Source organism: Bos taurus, chromosome 3, assembly GCF_002263795.3.
Source record: "Bos taurus isolate L1 Dominette 01449 registration number 42190680 breed Hereford chromosome 3, ARS-UCD2.0, whole genome shotgun sequence".
Classification (NCBI taxonomy): domain Eukaryota; kingdom Metazoa; phylum Chordata; class Mammalia; order Artiodactyla; family Bovidae; genus Bos; species Bos taurus.
In genome coordinates this window covers 119,891,652-119,911,901 of record NC_037330.1, presented here as the reverse complement: position 1 = coordinate 119,911,901, position 20,250 = coordinate 119,891,652, and the positions used below count along the sequence as shown (strand labels likewise).

The 20,250-nt window shown below is 50.9% G+C and overlaps 1 protein-coding gene across 11 annotated transcripts in view; it reads left to right on the top strand.

The window, feature by feature from the left end:
• The window catches only part of ANKMY1 (ankyrin repeat and MYND domain containing 1), a 54,299-nt gene extending 34,387 nt beyond the window's left edge, over positions 1 to 19,912 (top strand). For 6 of the 11 annotated variants that reach the window (XM_024990321.2, XM_024990319.2, XM_059885284.1 and 3 more), the window contains one exon: positions 19,383 to 19,912. In XM_024990321.2, the coding sequence (XP_024846089.1) occupies positions 19,383 to 19,516 (134 nt within the window). In that variant the 3' untranslated portion in view covers positions 19,517 to 19,912. Of the gene's footprint in view, positions 1 to 20; positions 918 to 19,382 lie in introns of those variants that run through there. The other 5 variants (XM_059885287.1, XM_059885282.1, XM_059885281.1 and 2 more) reach the window with 5 other exon arrangements.
• The last annotated feature ends 338 nt before the right edge of the window (positions 19,913 to 20,250 follow it).

Sequence of the window (20,250 nt, the reverse complement as noted above, 5' to 3'; positions counted from 1 at the left end):
GGCTCCCCGCTCCCTGCCAGTTTCTTATCCAGGGGAGCAGCAGGAGGAGGAGTCCTTGAGGGTGGACGGATCTCAGTGAAGAAGCAGCGCTGGGCTCTGCGGCCAGACAGGCTGGGCTGCCGGTCCCCTCTGCTGGCACCCGCCTGTGGGGCCGCCTCTGGGCTGCTGGCCCTGAGGACTCTAGGGCAGGGGTTCTGCTCACTGACCCTGAAATAAAGCAGCCCCGCTGGAGGGGTTTTAACCCTCTCCACCCCGACCTGGCTTCCCATGTGGCTCTGGTGGTAAAAGAACCCGCCTGCCAGTGCAGGACACATAAGAGATGCAGGTTTGATCCCTGGGTGGGGAAGTTCCCCTGGAGGCGAGCATGGCAGCCCACTCCAGTGTTCTTGCCTGGAGAACCCCAGGGACAGAGGAGCCCGGTGGGCGACAGTCCATGGGACCCCAAGGACTCAGCACGACTGAAGCCACAGCAGGCATGCATGCAGCCCTACCCAGGCCAGGGGCTCTGCATCTGGTCTTGCTGGCCCCCTGGCCTCGGCTGTCTGTCGGAGAGGAGGGCGGTGTGTGCACATCAGGACTGGAGTGTGCTCTGGAGGTGCCGCCGGGAGGTGGGGATGTCTGGGCTCATCACAGCTCACAGGAGGTGGGGCGGCACCTCCCGTTCCTGCCCACGGGCTCCAGGATGCCCACTAGTGGCCAGGGCATCCGTTTCTTCCACGTGCATTTACTGAACATCTGCTTTGCCAGGGCTGTTCTAGGGGGGCTGGTGGATGTGGGAATCACCCCCAGTTGAGACGGAGGGGAAACTAGAGGGTGACCGTGAGCCAAGAATGGGGGTCCCGGGTGGCGCGTCTGCCCCCATGGAGGGGCGGGAGGATGGGTGGTGAGGCGTGAGGGCCGGGGACCCCATCTTCTAGCAGGAAGGTGGGAGGTGCTCCAGGGAGGGGCTTGCTGCTGAGAGCAGAATGGTGGGGGGCGGGGTGGGCAGGTGGCAGAGAAGGTGGAGGGGGTTGCAGCCCAGCAGGGGAGGACCCCAACCCAGAAGGCTTTTCACTGGTCAGGGCGGTGTCTGCAGCCGTGCTGGTTTGGCCTGATTTCCAGGGTGTCTTGTCGAGGGCCGGGCTCTCTCGTGGGGCTCCCTCCTTCCCCGAGGGAAGTTCGCTGGGGGCCGTCCCATCTGCTGCTCCCGGCAGGGCTGAGGAAGGCAGCTGGGCAGAGGAGAGGGCCTGGCCGTCGCCCTGGAGCTGGGCTAGCTGTGCAGAGGGGCTCCCCGTGGAGGCTGCGGGTGGGCCTCTGGACCTGCCTCAGCCAGTTCTGGCTGCAAGCCACCCTGGGACACATAATGTGGCTGTGGAGCACCTTCCTGGTACATCTGCCAGAAGGAAACCTTCCTAACGATGACTTCTTACAAGTTACAGAACATGTATACACAAAAGTAAGAAATGGAAAATAAGTTATCCCAGCACCTGGAAATTACCATGGTCGACACTGGTGTGTGTGCTTCCAATTTCATCTGAGAGTCTACATAGACACCAGTGGGAACAGTGAGAGACTTTATTTTCTTGGGCTCCAAAGTCACGGTGGATGGTGACTGCAGCCATGAAGCTAAAAGATGCCTGGAAGAAAAGCTATGACAAACCTAAACAACATATTAAAAAGCAGACACATCACTTTGCTGACAAAGGTCTGTACAGTCAAAGCTACGGTTTTCCCAGTAGTCACGTATGGATATGAGAGTTGGACCATGAAGAACGCTGAGTGCTGAAGAATTGATGCTTTTGAACTGTGCTGTTAGAAAGGACTCTTGAGAGTCCCCAAGCCAGTCCATCCTAAAGGAGATCAGTCCTGGGTGTTCATTGGAAGGACTGATGCTGAAGCTGAAACTCCAATACTTTGGCCACCTGATGTGAAGAGCTGACTCATTTGAAAAGACCCTGCTGCTGGGAAAGATTGAGGGCAGGAGGACAAGGGGACGACAGAGGATGAGATGGTTGATGGCATCACTGACTCAATGGACATGAGTCTGAGCAAACTCCAGGAATTGGTGATGGACAAGGAGGCCTGGCATGCTGCAGTCCATGGGTTTCAAAGAGTCTGACATGACTTAGCGACTGAACAACAGAAGACATCATATGTAATGCGTGTGCACAACACGCACACACATGCATATCTAAAGCGGGAGCATGGTCATATTGTAGTCTAGGCCCTGAACATCTCTCTGTGCTATTTATCTGCAACATCATTTTCCCCAAATGAAGACAGTCTTCATTCTGGTTGTGCAAGATGAACTCAGCATAAAGCATCCCAATCTACTCAAGGATAATGCCCCGAACGTGTTTAGATTTTAATCTGTGCACACGTGCACATGTGCACACATGTCCTCCAGCACTCCGTGCACACACATGTGCTTTTCCATGCACTCCATTTGTCCATCCACCCATCAAAACAAAGGTTCACTTTGAGCCTCAGCTTGCCGTCCTAGGGCCCTGTGGGGTCCTGTCGCTCCCACGCAGGAACCCCAGCACGTCTGCCCGACACGCCTTTGATGGGCCTGGAGGCTCACCGTCCACGTGTGCAAGGCCGCTGCACGCACGCTGTTGGCCCGTTTTCCACTTTGTCTAAATTCACGGGGATTAGCTCTTCACACCTTTGTTCTGCGTCCATGGCTCACCCTCTGGAGGTCATTGGTCGTGTCCCTCCCCCGCCCTGCCAGCCCTGGTCTCTAATGGTGTCGGCCTGTCCAGTCCCTGGGGTGCACGCCTCAGCTCACAGCTCACTTCCACACGTCGATTCTGCATTTGTTTTTCCTCTTGCCTGCTTCTTCTGGGGAGGTTTGCTCTCCCTGACTCGTGAGGACTCCCTAAAGCACACCCCACCCCGCCTCCGGCTGCCACGGGAAGGGCCTTCTCCCGGTTGAACTTGGCCACGTGGAAGTGTCTACTCTGCGGTCCACTCCATCCATCCTGTCCTTGAGGGCCCAGTTTGCTAGCGTGCTTAGGAAGCAACCCTGGATGAGACTGTACGAGGCTGCGCCCAGATTCTACAAACGATTTTCTTACACTGTGGTTTTCACCTGCTTACCTGTAACTTTTCATTCTTTCTGGAGTTATTTCTCCACTCTTCTCCAGTGGCATGTTGGGCACCTACTGACCTGGGGAGTTCATCTTTCAGGGTCCTACCTTTTTGCCTTTTCATACTGTTCATGGGGTTCACAGGGCAAGAGTGCTGAAGTGGACCATGTTTTGTCAGAACTGTCCACCATGGCCCGTCCGTCTTGGGTGGCCCCACATGGCATGGTTCATAATTTCATTTAGACAGACAAGGCTGTGGTCCATGTGGTCAGATTGGTTCGTTTTCTGTGATGGTGGTTTTCATCCTGTCTGCCCTCTGATGGAGAAGGATGAGAGGCTTATGGAAGCTTCCTGATGGGAGAGACTGACTGAGGGGGAATCTGGGTCTTGTTCCGATGGACGGGGCCACGCTCAGTAAGTCTTTAATCCAATTTTCTGTTGAAGGGTGGAGCTGTGTTCCCTCCCTGTTATTTGACCTGAGGCCAAACTATGGTGGAAGTGATGAGGATAATGGTGACCTCCTTCAAAGGTCCCATGATGCACCGCTGCCCTCAGTGCCCCCGACCCTGCAGCAGGCCACCGCCGACCCACACCGCTGCCGAAGACTCCTGAACACTCACGGCAAGTCTGAGTCAGCCTCCTGTGGGGTCACTGCTCCTTTCTCCTGGGTCCTGGTGCGAACAAGGTTCTGTTTGTGCCCTCCAGGAGTCTGTTTCCCCTTTCCTGACTAAGTTCTGGCAGCTCCATGGTGGAGTTAATGGCAACCTCCTCCAAGAGGGCTTATGTCACACCAAGTCTGCGGTACCTAGAGCCCTACCCCTGCAAGCAGGCCATGCTGACCCATACCTCCACAGGAGACACTCAAAGACAGATCTGACTCAGTATCTGTGGCGTCTCTGGGTCCTCGTGTGCACAAGGTATGTTGGAGCCCTGTAAGCATCTCTGGCAGGTATGGGGATGACTCCAAACACGGTTTTCCCCTCCTACTATCTCTGTGGCTTCTCCTTTGCCCTTGGATATGGGGTATCTCCTCACAGTCCCTCCAATGGCTGTGAGATCAGTGGAGAAATAACTCCAGAAAGAATGAAGAGATGGTGCCAATGCAAAAACAACACCCAGTTGTGGATGTGACTGGTGATGGAAGTAAAATCTGATGCTGTAAAGAGCAATACTGCATAGGAACCTGCAATGTTAGGTCCATGAATCAAGGCAAATTGGAAGTGGTCAAACAGCAGATGGCAAGAGTGAACACTGACATTTTAGGAATCAGCGAACTAAAATGGACTGGAATGGTTAATTTAACTCAGATGACCATTATATCTACTACTGCGGGCAAGAATCCCTTAGAAGAAATGGAGTAGCCATCATAGTCAACAAAAGAGTCTGAAATGCAGTACTTGGATGTAATCTCAAAAGTGACAGAATGATCTCTGTTTGTTTCCAAGGCAAACCATTCAATATCACAGTAATCCAAGTCTATGCCCCAACCAGTAATGCTGAAGAAGCTGAAGTTGAATGATTCTATGAAGACCTACAAGACCTTCTAGAACTAACACCCCAAAAAGATTTTTATTATAGGGGAATGGAATGCAAAAGTAGGAAGTCAAGAGATACCTGGAGTAACAGGCAAATTTGGCCTGGGAGTACAGAATGAAGCAGGGCAAAGGCTAATAGAGTTTTGCCAAGAGAATGCACTGGTCATAGCCAACACCCTCTTCCAACAACAGAAGAGAAGGCTCTACACATGGACATCACCAGATGGTCAACAGTGAAATCAGATTGATTATATTCTTTGCAGCCAAAGATGGAGAAGCTCTATACATTCAGCAAAAAAAAAAAAAAAAAAAGACTGGGAGCTGACTGTGGCTCAGATCATGAACTCCTTATTGCCAAATTTGGACTTAAATTGAAGAAAGTAGGGAAAACCACTAGACCATTCAGGTATGACCTAAATCAAATCCCTTACAATTATACAGTGGACGTGAGAAATAGATTTAAGGGACTAGATCTGATAGACAGAGTGCCTGAAGAACTATGGACAGAGGTTTGTGACATTGTACAGGAGACAGGGATAAAGACTATCCCCAAGAAAAGGAGATGCTAAAAGGCAAAATGATTGTCTGAGGAGGCCTTAAATAGCTATGAAAAGAAGCAAAAGTGATCAATACAAAGAAATAGAGAAAAACAATAGAATGGGAAAGACTAGAGATCTCTTCAAGAAAATTAGAGATACTAAGGGAATATTTCATGCAAAGATGGGCTCGATAAAGGACAGAAATGGTATGGACCAAACAGAAGCAGAAGATATTAAGAAGAGGTGGCAAGAATACACAGAAGAACTATACAAAAAAGATCTTCATGACTCAGATAATCATGATGGTGTGATCACTCACCTAGAGCCAGATATCCTGGAGAGTGAAGTCAAGTGGGCCTTAGAAAGCATCACTACGAACAAAGCTAGTGGAGGTCATGGAATTCCAGTTGAGCTATTTCAGATCCTAAAAGATGATGCTGTGAAAGTGTTGCACTCAATATGCCAGCAAATATGGAAAACTCAGCAGTGGCCACAGAACTGGAAAAGGTCAGTTTTCATTCCAATCCCAAAGAAAGGCAATGCCAAAGAATGCTCAAACTACCGCACAATTGCACTCATCTCACACGCTAGCAATGGAGAAGGAAATGGCAACCCACTCCAATGTTCTTGCCTGGAGAATCCCAGGGATGGAGGAGCCTGGTGGGCCGCCGTCTATGGGGTCGCACAGAGTCGGACACGACCAAAGCAACTTAGCAGCAGCAGCAGCAGCACACGCTAGCAAAGTAATGCTCAAAGTTCTCCAAGCCAGGCTTCAACAGTACATGAACTGTGAACTTCCAGATATTCAAGCTGGATTTAGAAAAGGCAGAGGAACCAGAGGTCAAATTGCCAACATCTGCTGGATCATCAAAAAAGCAAGAGAGTTCCAGAAAAACATCTACTTCTGCTTTATTGACTCTGCCAAAGCCTTTGACTGTGTGGATCACAACAAACTGTGGAAAGTTCTTAAAGAGATGGGAATACCAGACCATCTGAGCTGCCTCCTGAGAAACCTGTATGCAGGTCAGGAAGCAACAGTTAGAACTGGACATGGAACAACAGACTGGTTCCAAATAGGAAAAGGAGTACGTCAAAGCTGTATATTGTCACCCTGCTTATTTAACTTATATGCAGAGTATATCATGAGAAATGCTGGACTGGATGAAACACAAGCTGGAATCAAGATTTCCAGGAGAAATATCAATAACCTTAGATATGCAGATGACACCACATTTATAGCAGAAAGTGAAGAAGAACTGAAGTTCTTGATGAAAGTGAGAGTGAAAAAGTTGGCTTAAATTTCAACATTCAGAAAACTAAGATCATGGCATCTGGTCCCATCAGTTCATGGCAAATAGATGGGCAAACAGTGGAAACGGTGAGAGACTGTGTTTTTGGGCTCCAGAATCACTGCAGATGGTGACTGCAGCCGTGAAATTAAAAGACTTCCTCCTTGGAAGAAAAGTTATGACCAACCTAGACAGCATATTAAAAAGCAGAGACATTACTTTGCTGACAGAGGTCTGTCTAGTCAAAGGTATGGTTTTTCCTGTAGTCACGTATGCATGTGAGAGTTGGACCATAAAGAAAGCTGAGTGCCAAAGAATTGATGCTTTTGAACTGTGGTGTTGGAGAAGACTCTTTAGAGTCCCTTGGACAGCAAGGAGATCCAGCCAGTCCATCCTAAAGGAAATCAGTCATGAATATTCATTGGAAGGACTGACGCTGAAGCTGAAACTCCAATACTCTGTCCACCTGATGTGAAGAACTGACTCACTGGAAAAGACCCTGATGCTGGGAAAGATTGAAGGTGGGAAGAGAAGGGGACGACAGAGGATGAGATGGCTGGATGGCATCACTGACTCGATGGACGTGAGTCTGAGTGAACTCTGGGAGTTGGTGATGGACAGGGAGGCCTGGCGTGCTGCGGTCTATGGGGTTGCAAAGAGTCGGACACGACTGAGCGACTGGACTGAACTGAACGTGTAACTGTATAGTCAGCCTAGAGTTCATTTTGGTGCAGGGCGTGAGAGCCGCCTGGCTGGAGCTCACTTTCCGGGATTAGTGGTGACTAGTGTCCCCTTCCGTTTGCTGCCCGTCCTGGGTGCTGGCCCGCCGCCCGGGCACAGCCGCACCAGAGCTCCTGCTCTCTGAGACGCACCGTTTGTTGTCCGTACTCACTCAGTCGATTGAGTGTCAGGTTCGGGAATGTCTTGTCGGGGGCTGTACTTATTCTCAGTGTTTCGTCTGGGAGACAGTCGGCCCCTTTCCTGTGCTGTCTTCCAGTCAACCACGGGTTGCGTTGTTTAATCCTTTCTGTCGCGTGGGAGTAACTGTCATCCGCTTTCACACCTCGCACCCGGCTGGTCAGCTCCGCCTTCATCGTAGGCTCCCCGATGCTGCCACGGCCATGCGTCCCCTCCTGCCCCCTGCCGCCCCCGAGGCAATGCCCACTCCTCTGTGGTGTACCTGTGCCCTGAGTGCCTCCTCACTGCACGGCGTGTACTGGGCTCCCAGGACCCTGCAAAGGCCAAGGACACGGGTCCCCGACCCGCAGGGCCCACGTTCCAGGAGGCAGAGGCCTGGTGTGGAGAAGGCCACAGCTGCCGGCCTCGGCCAGGGCAGGAGTGGTGTCCGTGGCTGACCTGCAGCTGCTGCGGCGAGCCCCAGTGCCGTCCCCGGGGGCCGGGGCACAGGCTCCCCAGCATGCAGCCGCGCAGGCAGCCCTGGCCGCCGCTTGTCCCCGGCTCTCTGGGCGGTCAGCTGTGGGCTCTGCGGCCCGTGACGCCCAGTCCGTCCCTTCCCAGGCTCGCTGGTTGAGGCCGCGGTGGATGCCGCGCCCTCTGTGACTTCCCGGGAGCGCTCTCGGCCTCTGGTTTAACAGCAGGGCTCATGGCCTGCCTTCCTGTGGTTGCCCGACTGAAGCCAGTCGTCCCAGCTCGCATCTCCCCTGCCCGTGGGCTGCACCCTGCTCTGGTATCTTGCTTCCGAACGGGTCCGCACCCCTGTGTGTTTTCACTTGGGTGGGGCGCCGTCTCCCCAGCCCCGCCACCCTCAGGCCACAGGCCAGGGCTGAGCTCACCTCCCTCTCTCTCCTGGAAACTCAGTGCCTCCTGCCACGCCCCTGGGGGTCACCATGGTGATGCCGAGGGTTCTCCCTGCCGCTGCTCCCCTCCCACATTGCCGTCCTCAGTGACTTCGGCTGGAACGGGGTTGCAACCAAGCCAACAGCCGCCCCCTCAGGCCCCGAGTGCCTCAGGCAGCCAGTTGGGATTTCGGATTCGCGGACGGCTCGGGCTGGGCTCCTCTCTCCCGTGGACAGACTAAGATCGTGTAGGGGCCTGGCACTGCCAGTGTGCGTGGAGCAAAGTGGATGTCACTCGTCCCTGGGGCTCCTGCAAAGCCAAGCTTCCTTTCCAGAAAGTTCTGTGCTCTTACAGAGGCCCCCCCCCGCCCCCCCGCCCCCCGGCTTCTGTCCTCTGAGTGAGAAGAGGCGCCCGTATCCTGCCTCCCTTCTCTGGCTGCTGGGCTGGCCACCCGGCCCCTTAGCTCTCTGAGAACTTGGAGCTGCGGTCACTCAGGCTGCAAGCGGGAGGGCTCCCAGCAGGCCAGGGAGGCCCCACCTGTCCCCCTGTGGCCTGGGCCCCGGGGAGCCTGCGGACCCTCCCTTGTGGGCCCGCCCCATCATCATCGTGGGGGATGGTCCGTCATCTGCTGGAGGCTGGTGGGTGGGGTACATGCCGGGTCCCTGGGGAGCGGTGCTCAGGGCCGTCTGCTCAGGCTGCCTGCTGGGGGCTGGGCTGAGAGCTGGCCTGGTCTGGTCCCTCCGGTGTTTGGCTGAGCGTCAGGGAGAGGAGAGAGCGAGCCCACCAACAGGCAGTGGAGACCACATGGCAGTGATAAGCAGGGGTCAAAGTGACTGATGGGGGTCACGGTTTGGCCAGGGGGGTTGCAGGGGTCAGAGTTCAGTGCAGAAATGGTCAGTGTGGGAGCATCTGGGAGGCGAGGCTGCGGATAAAAGTGGGGAGGGGGAGGGGGGAGAGGAGGGGCAGGAGAGGAAGGGTTGACGGAGGGGGAGGAGGAGGGGAGGGAGGGACAGGGGAGACAGGGCGTGGTGGGTTGGGGTTTCTCCTGCCCTGTTCAGCTGAGGCAGATGCATGTGTAAGCGTGTGTCCATGTGCACCTGTCAGTGTGCAGAGGGTCATGCCAAGTGGCTGAAGGGCCGGGTTCCCTGGGGCCGCCTCTCCGAGGAGTCAGTCTGCGGGGAGTGAGTGGTCCGAGGCGCTTCGCCTCTCCCCTCCCCCACCCGGCCCCCCTCCCCCCACTCCAGCTCGAGTGTGTGCCCGATGCCCCCTCACCCCGCCCTCCAGGACCCTCACTCTCACCTCCCTGCCCTCCAGGCTTCTCTCTTCCACCCACCTGGACTCCGGCCCTCCTTCGGGCTGGGAAGAGAAGCCCTGTCCCCTGCCCCAGACCCAGCCCGAGGGCAGCTGAGGCGGGGCAGGCGGAAGGCAGGACCGCGGAGGGCGCAGTGTCCCAGGGGGATCGTGGGCGACTGCGGAGCGCGGGGCCGCGGTGGCCCTCAGAGTCCGTCATGAGGACGGTGGGGGAGGACGGGGGACAGACGGGGCTGCAGGCGGAGGGCCCAGCGAGCAGGCAGGTGGCCGGCGGTGCCCGAGGTGGGCGTGCCCCAGAGCAGGCGAGCTCTGGGAAGTGGAGCGGTTGATGGGTCCCTCTTTGAGCAAGGGAGTCAGGAGCTGGGGGCGGGCCACGGGGACGCTACACTCGGAGCCCATGTCTTCAGCATGAGGGGAGGCCTGGTGCTGGGGTTGGAGGCTGGGGCCTGGGCCAGATAAGGTCAGGGGAACCTCAGGAGGAGACGGCCGGGGAGCTGGAGCTGGGGCAGTCAGGGAACCCAAGACGGGCGCAGCCTTGGGGGCAGCTTGGGATGGGCAAGGGTGGTGGCATTGGGCCTGGAACGTTGGTGGCTGACATAAAGGGCCTGGAATTTGTGGGTGTCGGGATTCTGCCCAGAAGCCAGCATTCTGTGTTCTGGAGAGGTGGCAGGGGCGCGGGGTGAGTCTCTGGAAGGACGCGAAAAACAAGTTTGTGTATCCTGGAGCTTCAGGTGTCCTTCCAGGCCACAGAGTCCCCCAGCTGTAAGTGTGGCATGCTGCAGTCCATGGAGTCGCAAAGAGTTGGACACCACTTGGTGACTGAACAGCAACAACAGTATTCCACTGTATAAATAGGCCACATTTTCTCTACGTTCATCTGTCAGTGGGTACTTAGATTGCTTCCGTATCTTGGCTGTTGTAAATATTGCTTCTTTGAATATTGGGGTGTTTTGTCATTGTTGAGTTGCTAAGTTGTGTCCAACTCTTTGCAACCCTGTGCACTGCAGCACGCCAGGCTTCCCTGTCCATCACCAACTCCTGGAGCTTGCTCAGACTCATGTCCATTGAGTTGGTGATGCCATCCAACCATCTCATCCTCTGCCACGCTCTTCTCCTTTTGCCTTCCATCTTTCCCAGCATCTTTGGGGTGCATATGTCTTTTCAAATTAGTGTTTTCCTTTTCTTTGGATTATAAATACCTAAGCAGGATTGATAGGTCGTATGGTAGTTGTTTTTAATTTTTAATCCATGCTGTTTTCCACAGTGGCTGCACCAGTTTCCACTCCCACCGACAGTGCCTGAGGCTTCCGTTTTCTCCACATCCCTGCCAACACGTATCTATTGTCTTTTTGATGATGGTGGTTTTGACAAGTGTGAAGTAGTATCTCACGGAGTTTTTGATTTGAATTTCCCTGATGGTTAGTGATATTGAACATCTTTTCATTTGTATGTTGGCCATCTGTCTGTCTGCTTTGGAAACATGCTTATTCAGGTCCTCTGCCCATTTTAAAATCAGATTGGGCTTTTTAGAACATATTGACTTGTATGAGTTGTTTATATGTTTTGGGTAGTAAGGCCTTATCAGACGTATCATTTACAAACATCTCCTCCTGCTCGGCGGGCCGCCTTTTCATCTTGGTGATGGTTTCCTTCACTGTGCAAAAGCTTTTTAGCTGATGTAGTCCCATTTGATTATTTTTGCTTTTTTAAAAGCCTTTGCCTGAAGAGACGGATCCGTAAAAATATTGTTAAGGATGATGATATCAGAGACAATATTGCCTGTGTTTTCTTCTTGGAGTTATGTGGTTTCAGGTCTTAACCTTTGAGTCCATTTTGACTTCTTTTTGTGCGTGGTGTGACACAGTGGTCCAGCCTGGATTTTACCTGTAGCTGCGCGGTTTTCCCAACACCATTTATTGAAGAGTCTGTCTTTCCCCCATCACATTTTTTCCTTCCTTGTTGTAGATTAATTGACCACGTGTGAGTGGGCTTATTTCTGGGCTCCTCCTTCTGTTCCACTGTCTATGCGTCTGTTTTTGTGCCAGTACCACTCTGTTCTGATTATTGTAGCTTTGTAATGTAGTTTGAAGTCAAGACGTGTGATGCCTTCTTTCTTCTTTCTCAACATTGCTTTGGCTATTTGAAGTCTTTTATGGTTCCACACACATTCTGGAATTGTTTTCTCTATTTCAGTGAAAAAAATGTCATTGGCATTTGATAGAGATTGCATTGACTTTGCAGACTGCTTTGGGTTGTATGGTCATTTTTAACATATTAACTCTCCTAATCCATGTGCAACTGACATTGACATTGACAAGTCGCTTAGTCATGTCCAACTCTTTGCAACCCCGTGGACTGTAGCCTACCAGGCTCCTCTGTCCATGGGATTTTCCAGGCAAGAGTACTGGAGTGGGGTGCCATTGCCTTCTCCAGCCAAATGCACTCATCTCACACACTAGTAATATTCAAAATTCTCTAAGCCAGGCTTCAGCAATACGTGAACCGTGAACTTCCAGATGTTCAAGCTGGTTTTAGAAAAGGCAGAGGAACCAGAGATCAAACTGCCAACTGCCATGATCCACTGGATCATGGAAAAAGCAAGAGAGTTCCAGAAAAACATCTATTTCTGCTTTATTGACTATGCCAAAGCCTTTGACTGTGTGGATCACAATAAACTGTGGAAAATTCTGAAAGAGATGGGAATACCAGACCACCTGACCTGCCTCTTGAGAAACCTATATGCAGGTCAGGAAGCAACAGTTAGAACTGGACATGGAACAACAGACTGGTTCCAAATAGGAAAAGGAGTATGTCAAGGCTGTATGTTGTCACCCTGCTTATTTAACTTATATGCATAGTACATCATGAGAAACGCTGGACTGGAAGAAACACAAGCTGGAATCAAGATTGCTGGGAGAAATATCAATAACCTCAGATATGCAGATGACACCACCCTTATGGCAGAAAGTGAAGAGGAACTAAAAAGCCTCTTGATGAAGGTGAAAGAGGAGAGTGAAAAAGTTAGCTTAAAGCTCAACATTCAGAAAACTAAGATCATGGCATCCGGTCCCATCACTTCATGGCAAATAGATGGGGAAACAGTGGAAACAGTGGCTGACTTTATTATTTGGGGCTCCAAAATCACTGCAGATGGTGACTGTAGCCATGAAATTAAAAGACGCTTACTCCTTGGAAGGAAAGTTACGACCAACCTAGACAGCATATTAAAAAGCAGAGACATTACTTTGTCAACAAAGGTCCGTCTTGTCAAGGCTATGGTTTTTCCAGTAGTCGTATATGGATGTGAGAGTTGGACTGTGAAGAAAGCTGAGTGCTGAAGAATTGATGCTTTTGAACTGTGGTGTTGGAGAATTCTCTTGAGAGTCCCTTGGACTGCAAAGAGATCCAACCAGTCCATCCTAAAGGAGATCAGTCCTGGGTGTTCATTAGAAGGACTGATGTTGAATCTGAAACTCCAATACTTTGGCCACCTGATGTGAAGAGCTGACTCATTTGAAAAGACCCTGATGCTGGGGAAAGATTGAAGGCAGGAGAAGGGGGGCACAGAGGATGAGATGGTTGGATGGCATCACCAACTCAATGGAAATGAGTTTGAGTAGACTCTGGGAGTTGGTGATGGACAGGGATGCCTGGCGTGCTGCCGTCCGTGGGGTCACAAAGAATCGGGCACGACTGAGCGACTGAACTGAACTATTGCAGAATTCAGGCTTAAGTTGAAGAAAGTAGGGAACACCACTATGCCATTCAGATATGACCTAAATCAAATCTCTTATGATTATACACTGAAGGTGACAAATAGATTCAAGGGATTAGATGTGGTAGACAGAATGCCTGAAGGACTATGGACAAAGGTTCATAACATTGTACAGGAGGCAGTGACCAAAACCATCCCAAAGAAAAAAAGAAATGCAAGGAGGCAAAGTGTTTGTCTGAGGAGGCTTTACAAATAGCTGAGAAAAGAAGGGAAAGCCTAGGGAGAGAGGGAAAGACATACCTAACTGAATGCAGAGTTCCAGAGAATAGCAAGGAGAGAGAAGAAAACTGTAAGTGAACAATGCAAAGAAATAGAAGAAAACAATAGAATGAGAAAGAGATCTCGTCAAGAAAACTGGAGATAGATATCAAGGGAACACTGCATGCAAAGATGGGCACGATAAAGGACAGAAAGGTCAGGACCTAACAGAAGTAGAAGAGATGAAGAAGAGGTGGCAACAATACACAGGAGAACTACATATAAGGTCTTAATGACCTGGATAACCACTCACCGAGTGCCAGACGTCCGGGAGTGTGACGTCAAGTGGGTCTTAGGAAACAGTACTACAAACAAAGCTAGTGGAGGTGATGGAATTCCAGCTGAGCTACCTAAAATCCAAAAAGATGATGGTATTAAAGTGCTGCACTCAATATGCCAGCAAATTTGAAAAACTCAGCAGTGGCCATAGGACTGGAAAAGGTCAGTTTTCATTTCAATCCCAAAGAAGGGCAATACCAAAGAATGTTCAAATTACCACACGATTGCACTCATTTCACATGCTAGCAAGGTAATGCTCAAAATCCTTCAAGTTAGGCTTCAACAGTATGTGAACTGAGAACTTCCAAATGTACAAGCTGGAGATAGAAAAGGCAGAGGAACTAGAAATCAAATTGCCAACATTCCTTGGATCATAGAGAAAGCAAAGAATTCCAGAAAAACATCTCCATTTGCTCCACTTGACTGTGTGGATCACACCAAACTGGAAAATTCTTAAAGAGATGGGAATACCAGACCATTTTACCTGTCTCATGAGAAGCCTCTTTGCAGGATAAGAAGCAGCAGTTAGAACCAGACATGTAGCAATGGACTGGTCAAAACTGGGAAAGGAGTACGTCAAGGCTGTATGTTGTCACCCTGCTTATTTAACTTATATACACATTATAGCATGCAGAATACCAGGCTGGAAGAATCACAAGCTGGAATCAAGATTGCCAGGAGAAATATCAGCAACCTCAGATATGCAGACGGTATCACTCTAATGGCAGAAAATGAAGAGGAACTTAAGAGCCTCTTGATGATGGTGAAAGAAGAGAGTGAAAAAGCTAGCTTAAAATGCAACATTATAAAACTAAGATCAAGGCATCCAGTCATGGCAAATAGGAGGGGGAAAAGTGGAAACAGTGACAGATTTTATTTTCTTCAGCTCCAAAATCACTGTGGACAGTGGCTGCAGCCATGAAATTAAAAGGTGCTCCTTGGAAGGAAAGCTGTGATCAACCTAGACAGCATGTTAAAAAGCAGAGGTATCACTTTGCCAACAAAGGTCCTTCTAGTCAAAACTATGGTTTTTCCAGTAGTCATGTACAGATTTGAGACTTGGACCATAAAGAAGGCTGAGCCCTGAAGATTTGATGCTTTTGAATTGTGGCGCTGAAGGACTCCTGAGAGTCCCTTGGGCAGCAGGGAGATCCAACCAGTCAGTCCTAAAGGAAATTAACCCTGAATATTTGTTGGAAGGACTGATGCTGAAGCTCCAGTACTTGGCTACCTGATGTGAAGAGCTGACTCATTGGAAAAGACCCTGATGCTGGGAAAGATTGAGGGCAGGAGGAGAAGGGGATAAGACAGAGGATGAAGTATTTGGATAGCATCACGAACTCAATGAACAAGAGTTTGGGCAAACTCCAGGAGATCATGATGGACAGGAAGCCTAGTGTGCTGCAGTCCATAGGGTTGCAAAGATTTGGACAGGACTTAATGCCTGAAGAACAGCAAAGGCCTATGTTGCTATGAATTTCCCTCTTAGAACTGCTTTGCTTCATTCCACAGATTTTGGAAAGTTATGTTTCTATTTTCATTCATTTTGAGGTGCTTTTTATCTTTGATTTCTTCATGGACTCTTTATCCTTTTCAGTAGCATATCGGTCAGTCTTCATGTTTTTTCCCACTTTCTTCCTGTGGTAGAGTACTAATTTCATAACACCGTGTTCAGAAAAGATGCTTGATACCATTTCAGTCTTCATACATCTGTTGAGACTTGTTTTGTGGCCTAGCGTGTCATCTCTCCTGGAGGATGCTCCCCATGCACTTGAAGAGAATGTGTATTCTGCTGTCTGGGATGGAATGTTTAATAGACACCTATCAAGTCTTCTTGGCCGAGTGTGTCATTTAAGGCCCTTGTTTCCTTATTGATCTTCCGTCTGGATGAACAGTCCATTGACGTATGTCAGGTGTCACTGTAAGCTTTTCTCTTTCTGTCTGAATATTTGCTTTATATATTTTAGGTGCTCCTGTGTCAGGAGCATATATGTTTATGAACATTGTATCCTGTTTTTGGGATAATTACTGTATCATTATATGATGCCCTTCTTTGTCTTTTGTTGCAGACTTTGTTTTAAATTCTGTTTTGTCTAATATGTGTATTACTACCCCACCTTTCTTTTTGTATCTGTCTTCAAGGAATATCCTTTTCCATTCTCTCATTTTCAGTCTGTGTGTCTTTAGTTCTGAGATGAATCTCTTACGGGCAGCATATGGATAGTTAAACAAACCAAACCAAGCGCATTCAGCTACGTAATGTCTTCCTGATGGAAGTGATCGGTGACGGGTGTGTGCTTACTCCGTTCCGTTACTTACTGCCTAGTTGTTTCCGTGGCTCTTCTCTGATCTCTCCTTTTAGTCTTTCTCTCCCCTTGTGGTTGGATAGCTGTCTTTAATGTCATGTTTGGTGTCCTCTCTTCTCTGTGTGCATCTGCTGCAGGTTTTGCTTTGCTGTTACTGCGAGGTTCACACATACGTCTCTCTGTAACTGTGTCTATATCTATCTATAGCTCTAATTTGTTTTACCCTGATAATCATATTTTAATTCAAACACATTCTAAAAACTACATTTTTTTACTCCCCCACTCCACAATTTTATGCTCTGATGTCACATTTTACATCTTTATGTGTATTTCTTAAGTCCTTACTGTAGTTCTATGTAGTTAATTTTATGATTTTTGTCTTTTAACCTTCGTACTAGCTTAAATTTTAAGTGGCCGATCCACTGCCTTTACTATATATTTGCCTTTCCAGCGAAATAGTTTTCCTTCATAGATTTTCTTATTTCTTTTTATGGCCTTTTCTTTTTTGATTAGAGAGGGCCCCTTCACATCTCTTGTGAGGCCAGTTCAGTGGAGACAGACTCTCTTACTTTTTGCTTGTCTGGGAAACGCTGCTTCAGTCCTGAATGATGAGCATCTTTGGTTGTAGGTTTTCCCTTTCGATACTTTAAATACATCACGTCACTCCCGGCCTACAAAGCCTCTAGTGAAGCATCAGCAGGTAGCCTTATGGAGGCTCCCTCGTCTGTGACTCTTTTTCTCTTGCTGCCTTTAAAGTTCTCTCTTTACCCCCACATTTCGCCATCTTGTTTGGGACCCTTCGTGACCTTTACCTGGGTACCGGCTTCCTTCTTCAGGAAAGGGGTGTTTTCAGCCATCATTTTATCGAATGCATTTTCTGCCCCCTTTTTCCTCTCCTCCCGGGGCCCCTACCGTGTGAATGTTAGTATGCTTGATGTTGCCTCGGAGGCTCTTTAAACTGTCCTCATTTTAAGAGAAGTGTTTTCTTCCCACTGTTCTGATTGGGTGATCCCCATGACTGTGTCTCCCAGGTCACTTGTATGTTCTTCTGTATCAGCTCGTCTGCAGTTGACTCCCCGTTGTGTGAATTTCACCTCAGTGACTTCTTTTGCTCTGGTTGGTTCTTTTTGTTTTTTTTTTTTTTGTATTTTCTAATTCTTTGTTGAAGTTCTCACTGTATCCCTAAATTCTTTCCCCAAGTTTGGTCAGTATTTCTCTGGACTGTTACTTAGAACTTTTTATTTGGTGAATTACTTATCTGTATTTCTTTAGGGTCCTTCTCCCCCCTGGGGTTTCATCTTGTTCTTTTGTTTGGAACATGTTCCTCTGTCTCCTCAGTTTGTTTGGCCTTCTCTGTCTGTCTCTACGAGGTTATGCAAACTTTGTGCCGACTTTGGAGGCATGTCCTCGTGTGGGGGCGTGTGCCCCGTGAGCCAGCGGCTTTAGGCGGCAGAGCTAGGTCTGAACTGAGCCTGGCTGCGTCCTCTGGGCTGTGTCGGCGGCTCCTCACTCTGTATCCACCGCGCCACTTTCCATCACCTGATGTTCTTGGGGCGCTCTCTCTGCTGGGATGCTTTGGCATGTTGGAATTTTAAAACCTGAGCTCCTATCAGTAGGGATTTTCTATTCCTCCTCCCCCCAAGGGAAGCACATGCTGCCTGACACCAGGTGAGGCCTACGGGTTCTTTCATATCTGCTCCTTTCCACTGTCAGCTGAGGACCAGTGGGATGCCCACGCTGCTGGGAGATGCTTCTGCTCAGAGCCCTGGCAGCAAAGCTTTCCTGGCCCCTCTGCCCATAGGGAGAACCTTTTGTCCCTTCCACAGTCCAGGCTGCACAGGGCTGCCAGCTCCACACCTGTGATGCCCTGAAGGAGCTATTGCTGCATCTGATATCCACGCACACACTCACTACAGCCCCACAGGTTTTTTTAAGTGTGTGGGACTTAGGTCCCCTGTGACCTCAGGTGGCTATTGACTTTATATTAATAAATATTGATTTTGCCTAACATTTTGATGTGTCTGAGAGGAAGGCGGTCATTTCAACAGTTACCATACTGCTGTGACTTCTTCAAAATAGACGTTTCTGGATACTTACCTCTCTTTCTTGATACTCTCGTCTTGGGCCAGTTGGTCTGATTCCCCAGGTAGATGCTGGTGCATATTTTGAAAATTTTGCTGTTTCTCGCTGGTGTTTTTCTGTTTTCCCAGGTTGGGTATAGAAATAGGTTTGTGGTATAATAGAAACCGGGAAGGTTCTTGTTATTTTTTAGGCCACATAGAGGAAGGAGGGAAGTAGGGTCATGGAGGTCTCACTTTGGCCTCCCTGGTGGCTCAGATGGTAAAGAATCTGTCTGCGATGTGGGAGACCTGGGTTTGATCCCTGGGTTGGAGGATCCCCTGGAGAAGGAAATGGCAACCCACTCCAGTATTCTTGTCTGGAGAGTCCCCATGGACAGAGGAGCCTGGCGGGCTGCAGTCCACAGGGTCAGAGTCGGGCACGACTGAGCGACTAAGCGTGCACACAGGTGTCACTGTAGAGGGCTGGGTCCTCTCTGGAGGGAGTCCCTGCCGCACAGGGGGCGCCTGCTGGGGGTCCCCTGGGATCCCACCCACATGCCTCGTCTTTGATGGCTCTGACACGTGACTTGTCACGTCTTCACTTTCTCGTAGGGACACAGACGCTCTGGTTCTAATCCTTCCACTGTTCACTAGGGACTTAGGGTTGGAGAGTCAGTTCTCCATTCAGAATTTGAGCAGCAGCACTGTCTTGATAACCATCATTTCTAGACAGAGGGGTTGTCTCCAGGTAAAGGAATGCCGTGTCACCTGGAGGGGAGTGGAGAGTGCATTCCTGCATGTGTGTGTGCACACACGCGTGCATGAGTGTCTACCCACGGCCAGTCCAAGCACAGGTGGCTCCAAGGCTGGCTGCTCTGCACCCATCAGTGTGGGTCAGGATGTCTGTGACTTCTGGATCCTCACGAGAAACAAACAGGAACCAGGAGGCAAGGAGGGAGCCTCTCACTGACCGGCACCTGGCCTGGAGTGGGCAGGGCTTGGGAGCTCAAGGGCGGCCCCGGGCCTGACCCAGGGCAGGGAGGGCCCAGTGCTCCAGGGACAAGGCAGAGAGACCTCTGGGGACAAGGACAGCCCCTCCCCTCCTGACCTGGGGGCTGTCCTGTGCCGGACGCTGCCTCACCTGTGCCCTCCTTCCGGACAGGAAAAATGTACCCAATGATGTTCATAAAGAAACCCCTGAAGCAACTTGGCAACGAGCCCCAGGGGTCTGAGGCCCGGAAGCCGTCACGCAAGTCCAGGTGCCGCGTATCATACTCCACCTACAGTCACGAATGAGCGTCTGGGCGCCCCGCTGACTACACAGGGCTCCCAGAGCACCCCGAGACTTCGTCCCGGCCTGCCAAGGGAAGAAGGCCTTCACAGCAACCTCTGCCTCCGGGAGGAGCTGGGCCAGTGGGCTCGGGGTCTGTCAGGACTCGAGCAGGGGGGCAGGTGAGCACCCCACGCTGCCCCGCGGGGTCCATGGAAGCCTGGGCCGCGGCCTGCAGGTCTCCCTCCGAGGAGCCACCTCCTGCTCCCAGAGTCTGCTGCCCGGCCCTTCCCCGGGCTGGGGGCCCTCAGCGCTACAGGGCCCTGATGACCGAGAAGCTTTGTTGAACGCTTGCGCGGCAAGCCAGTGTGGGCGGCGACACCCGAATAAAGTGACCGTCAGTGGCTCGTGCCTCCGCTGCAGCCTCTGGCTGGGGTCCGGGGCCCACACGCGGTGTGAGGCTGGAGAGGCTGCCCCACTGGGGCTGCAGGGCACATGGGGGTGCAAGGGCGCAGCTGGTGGCGTCACTCAAGGGTTGGTGCAGGACTCTGCCTGGGCAGGCAGGGCAGCTGGGCAGGGGTCCCTGCTCTGGTGAGAGATGCCAGCTAGGCAGGGCTCTCTCTGTGGCGCTGGGGGTTGACGGGGCCATCAGGATGTCAGGCCAGGCCCAGCTACGGGATGACGCTGGGCCCCCACGCTGCGGCCTCCAGGGTATCTCTGAGGCTGCTTGGCAGGAACTGGTAACGGGAAGTTTCCTGGA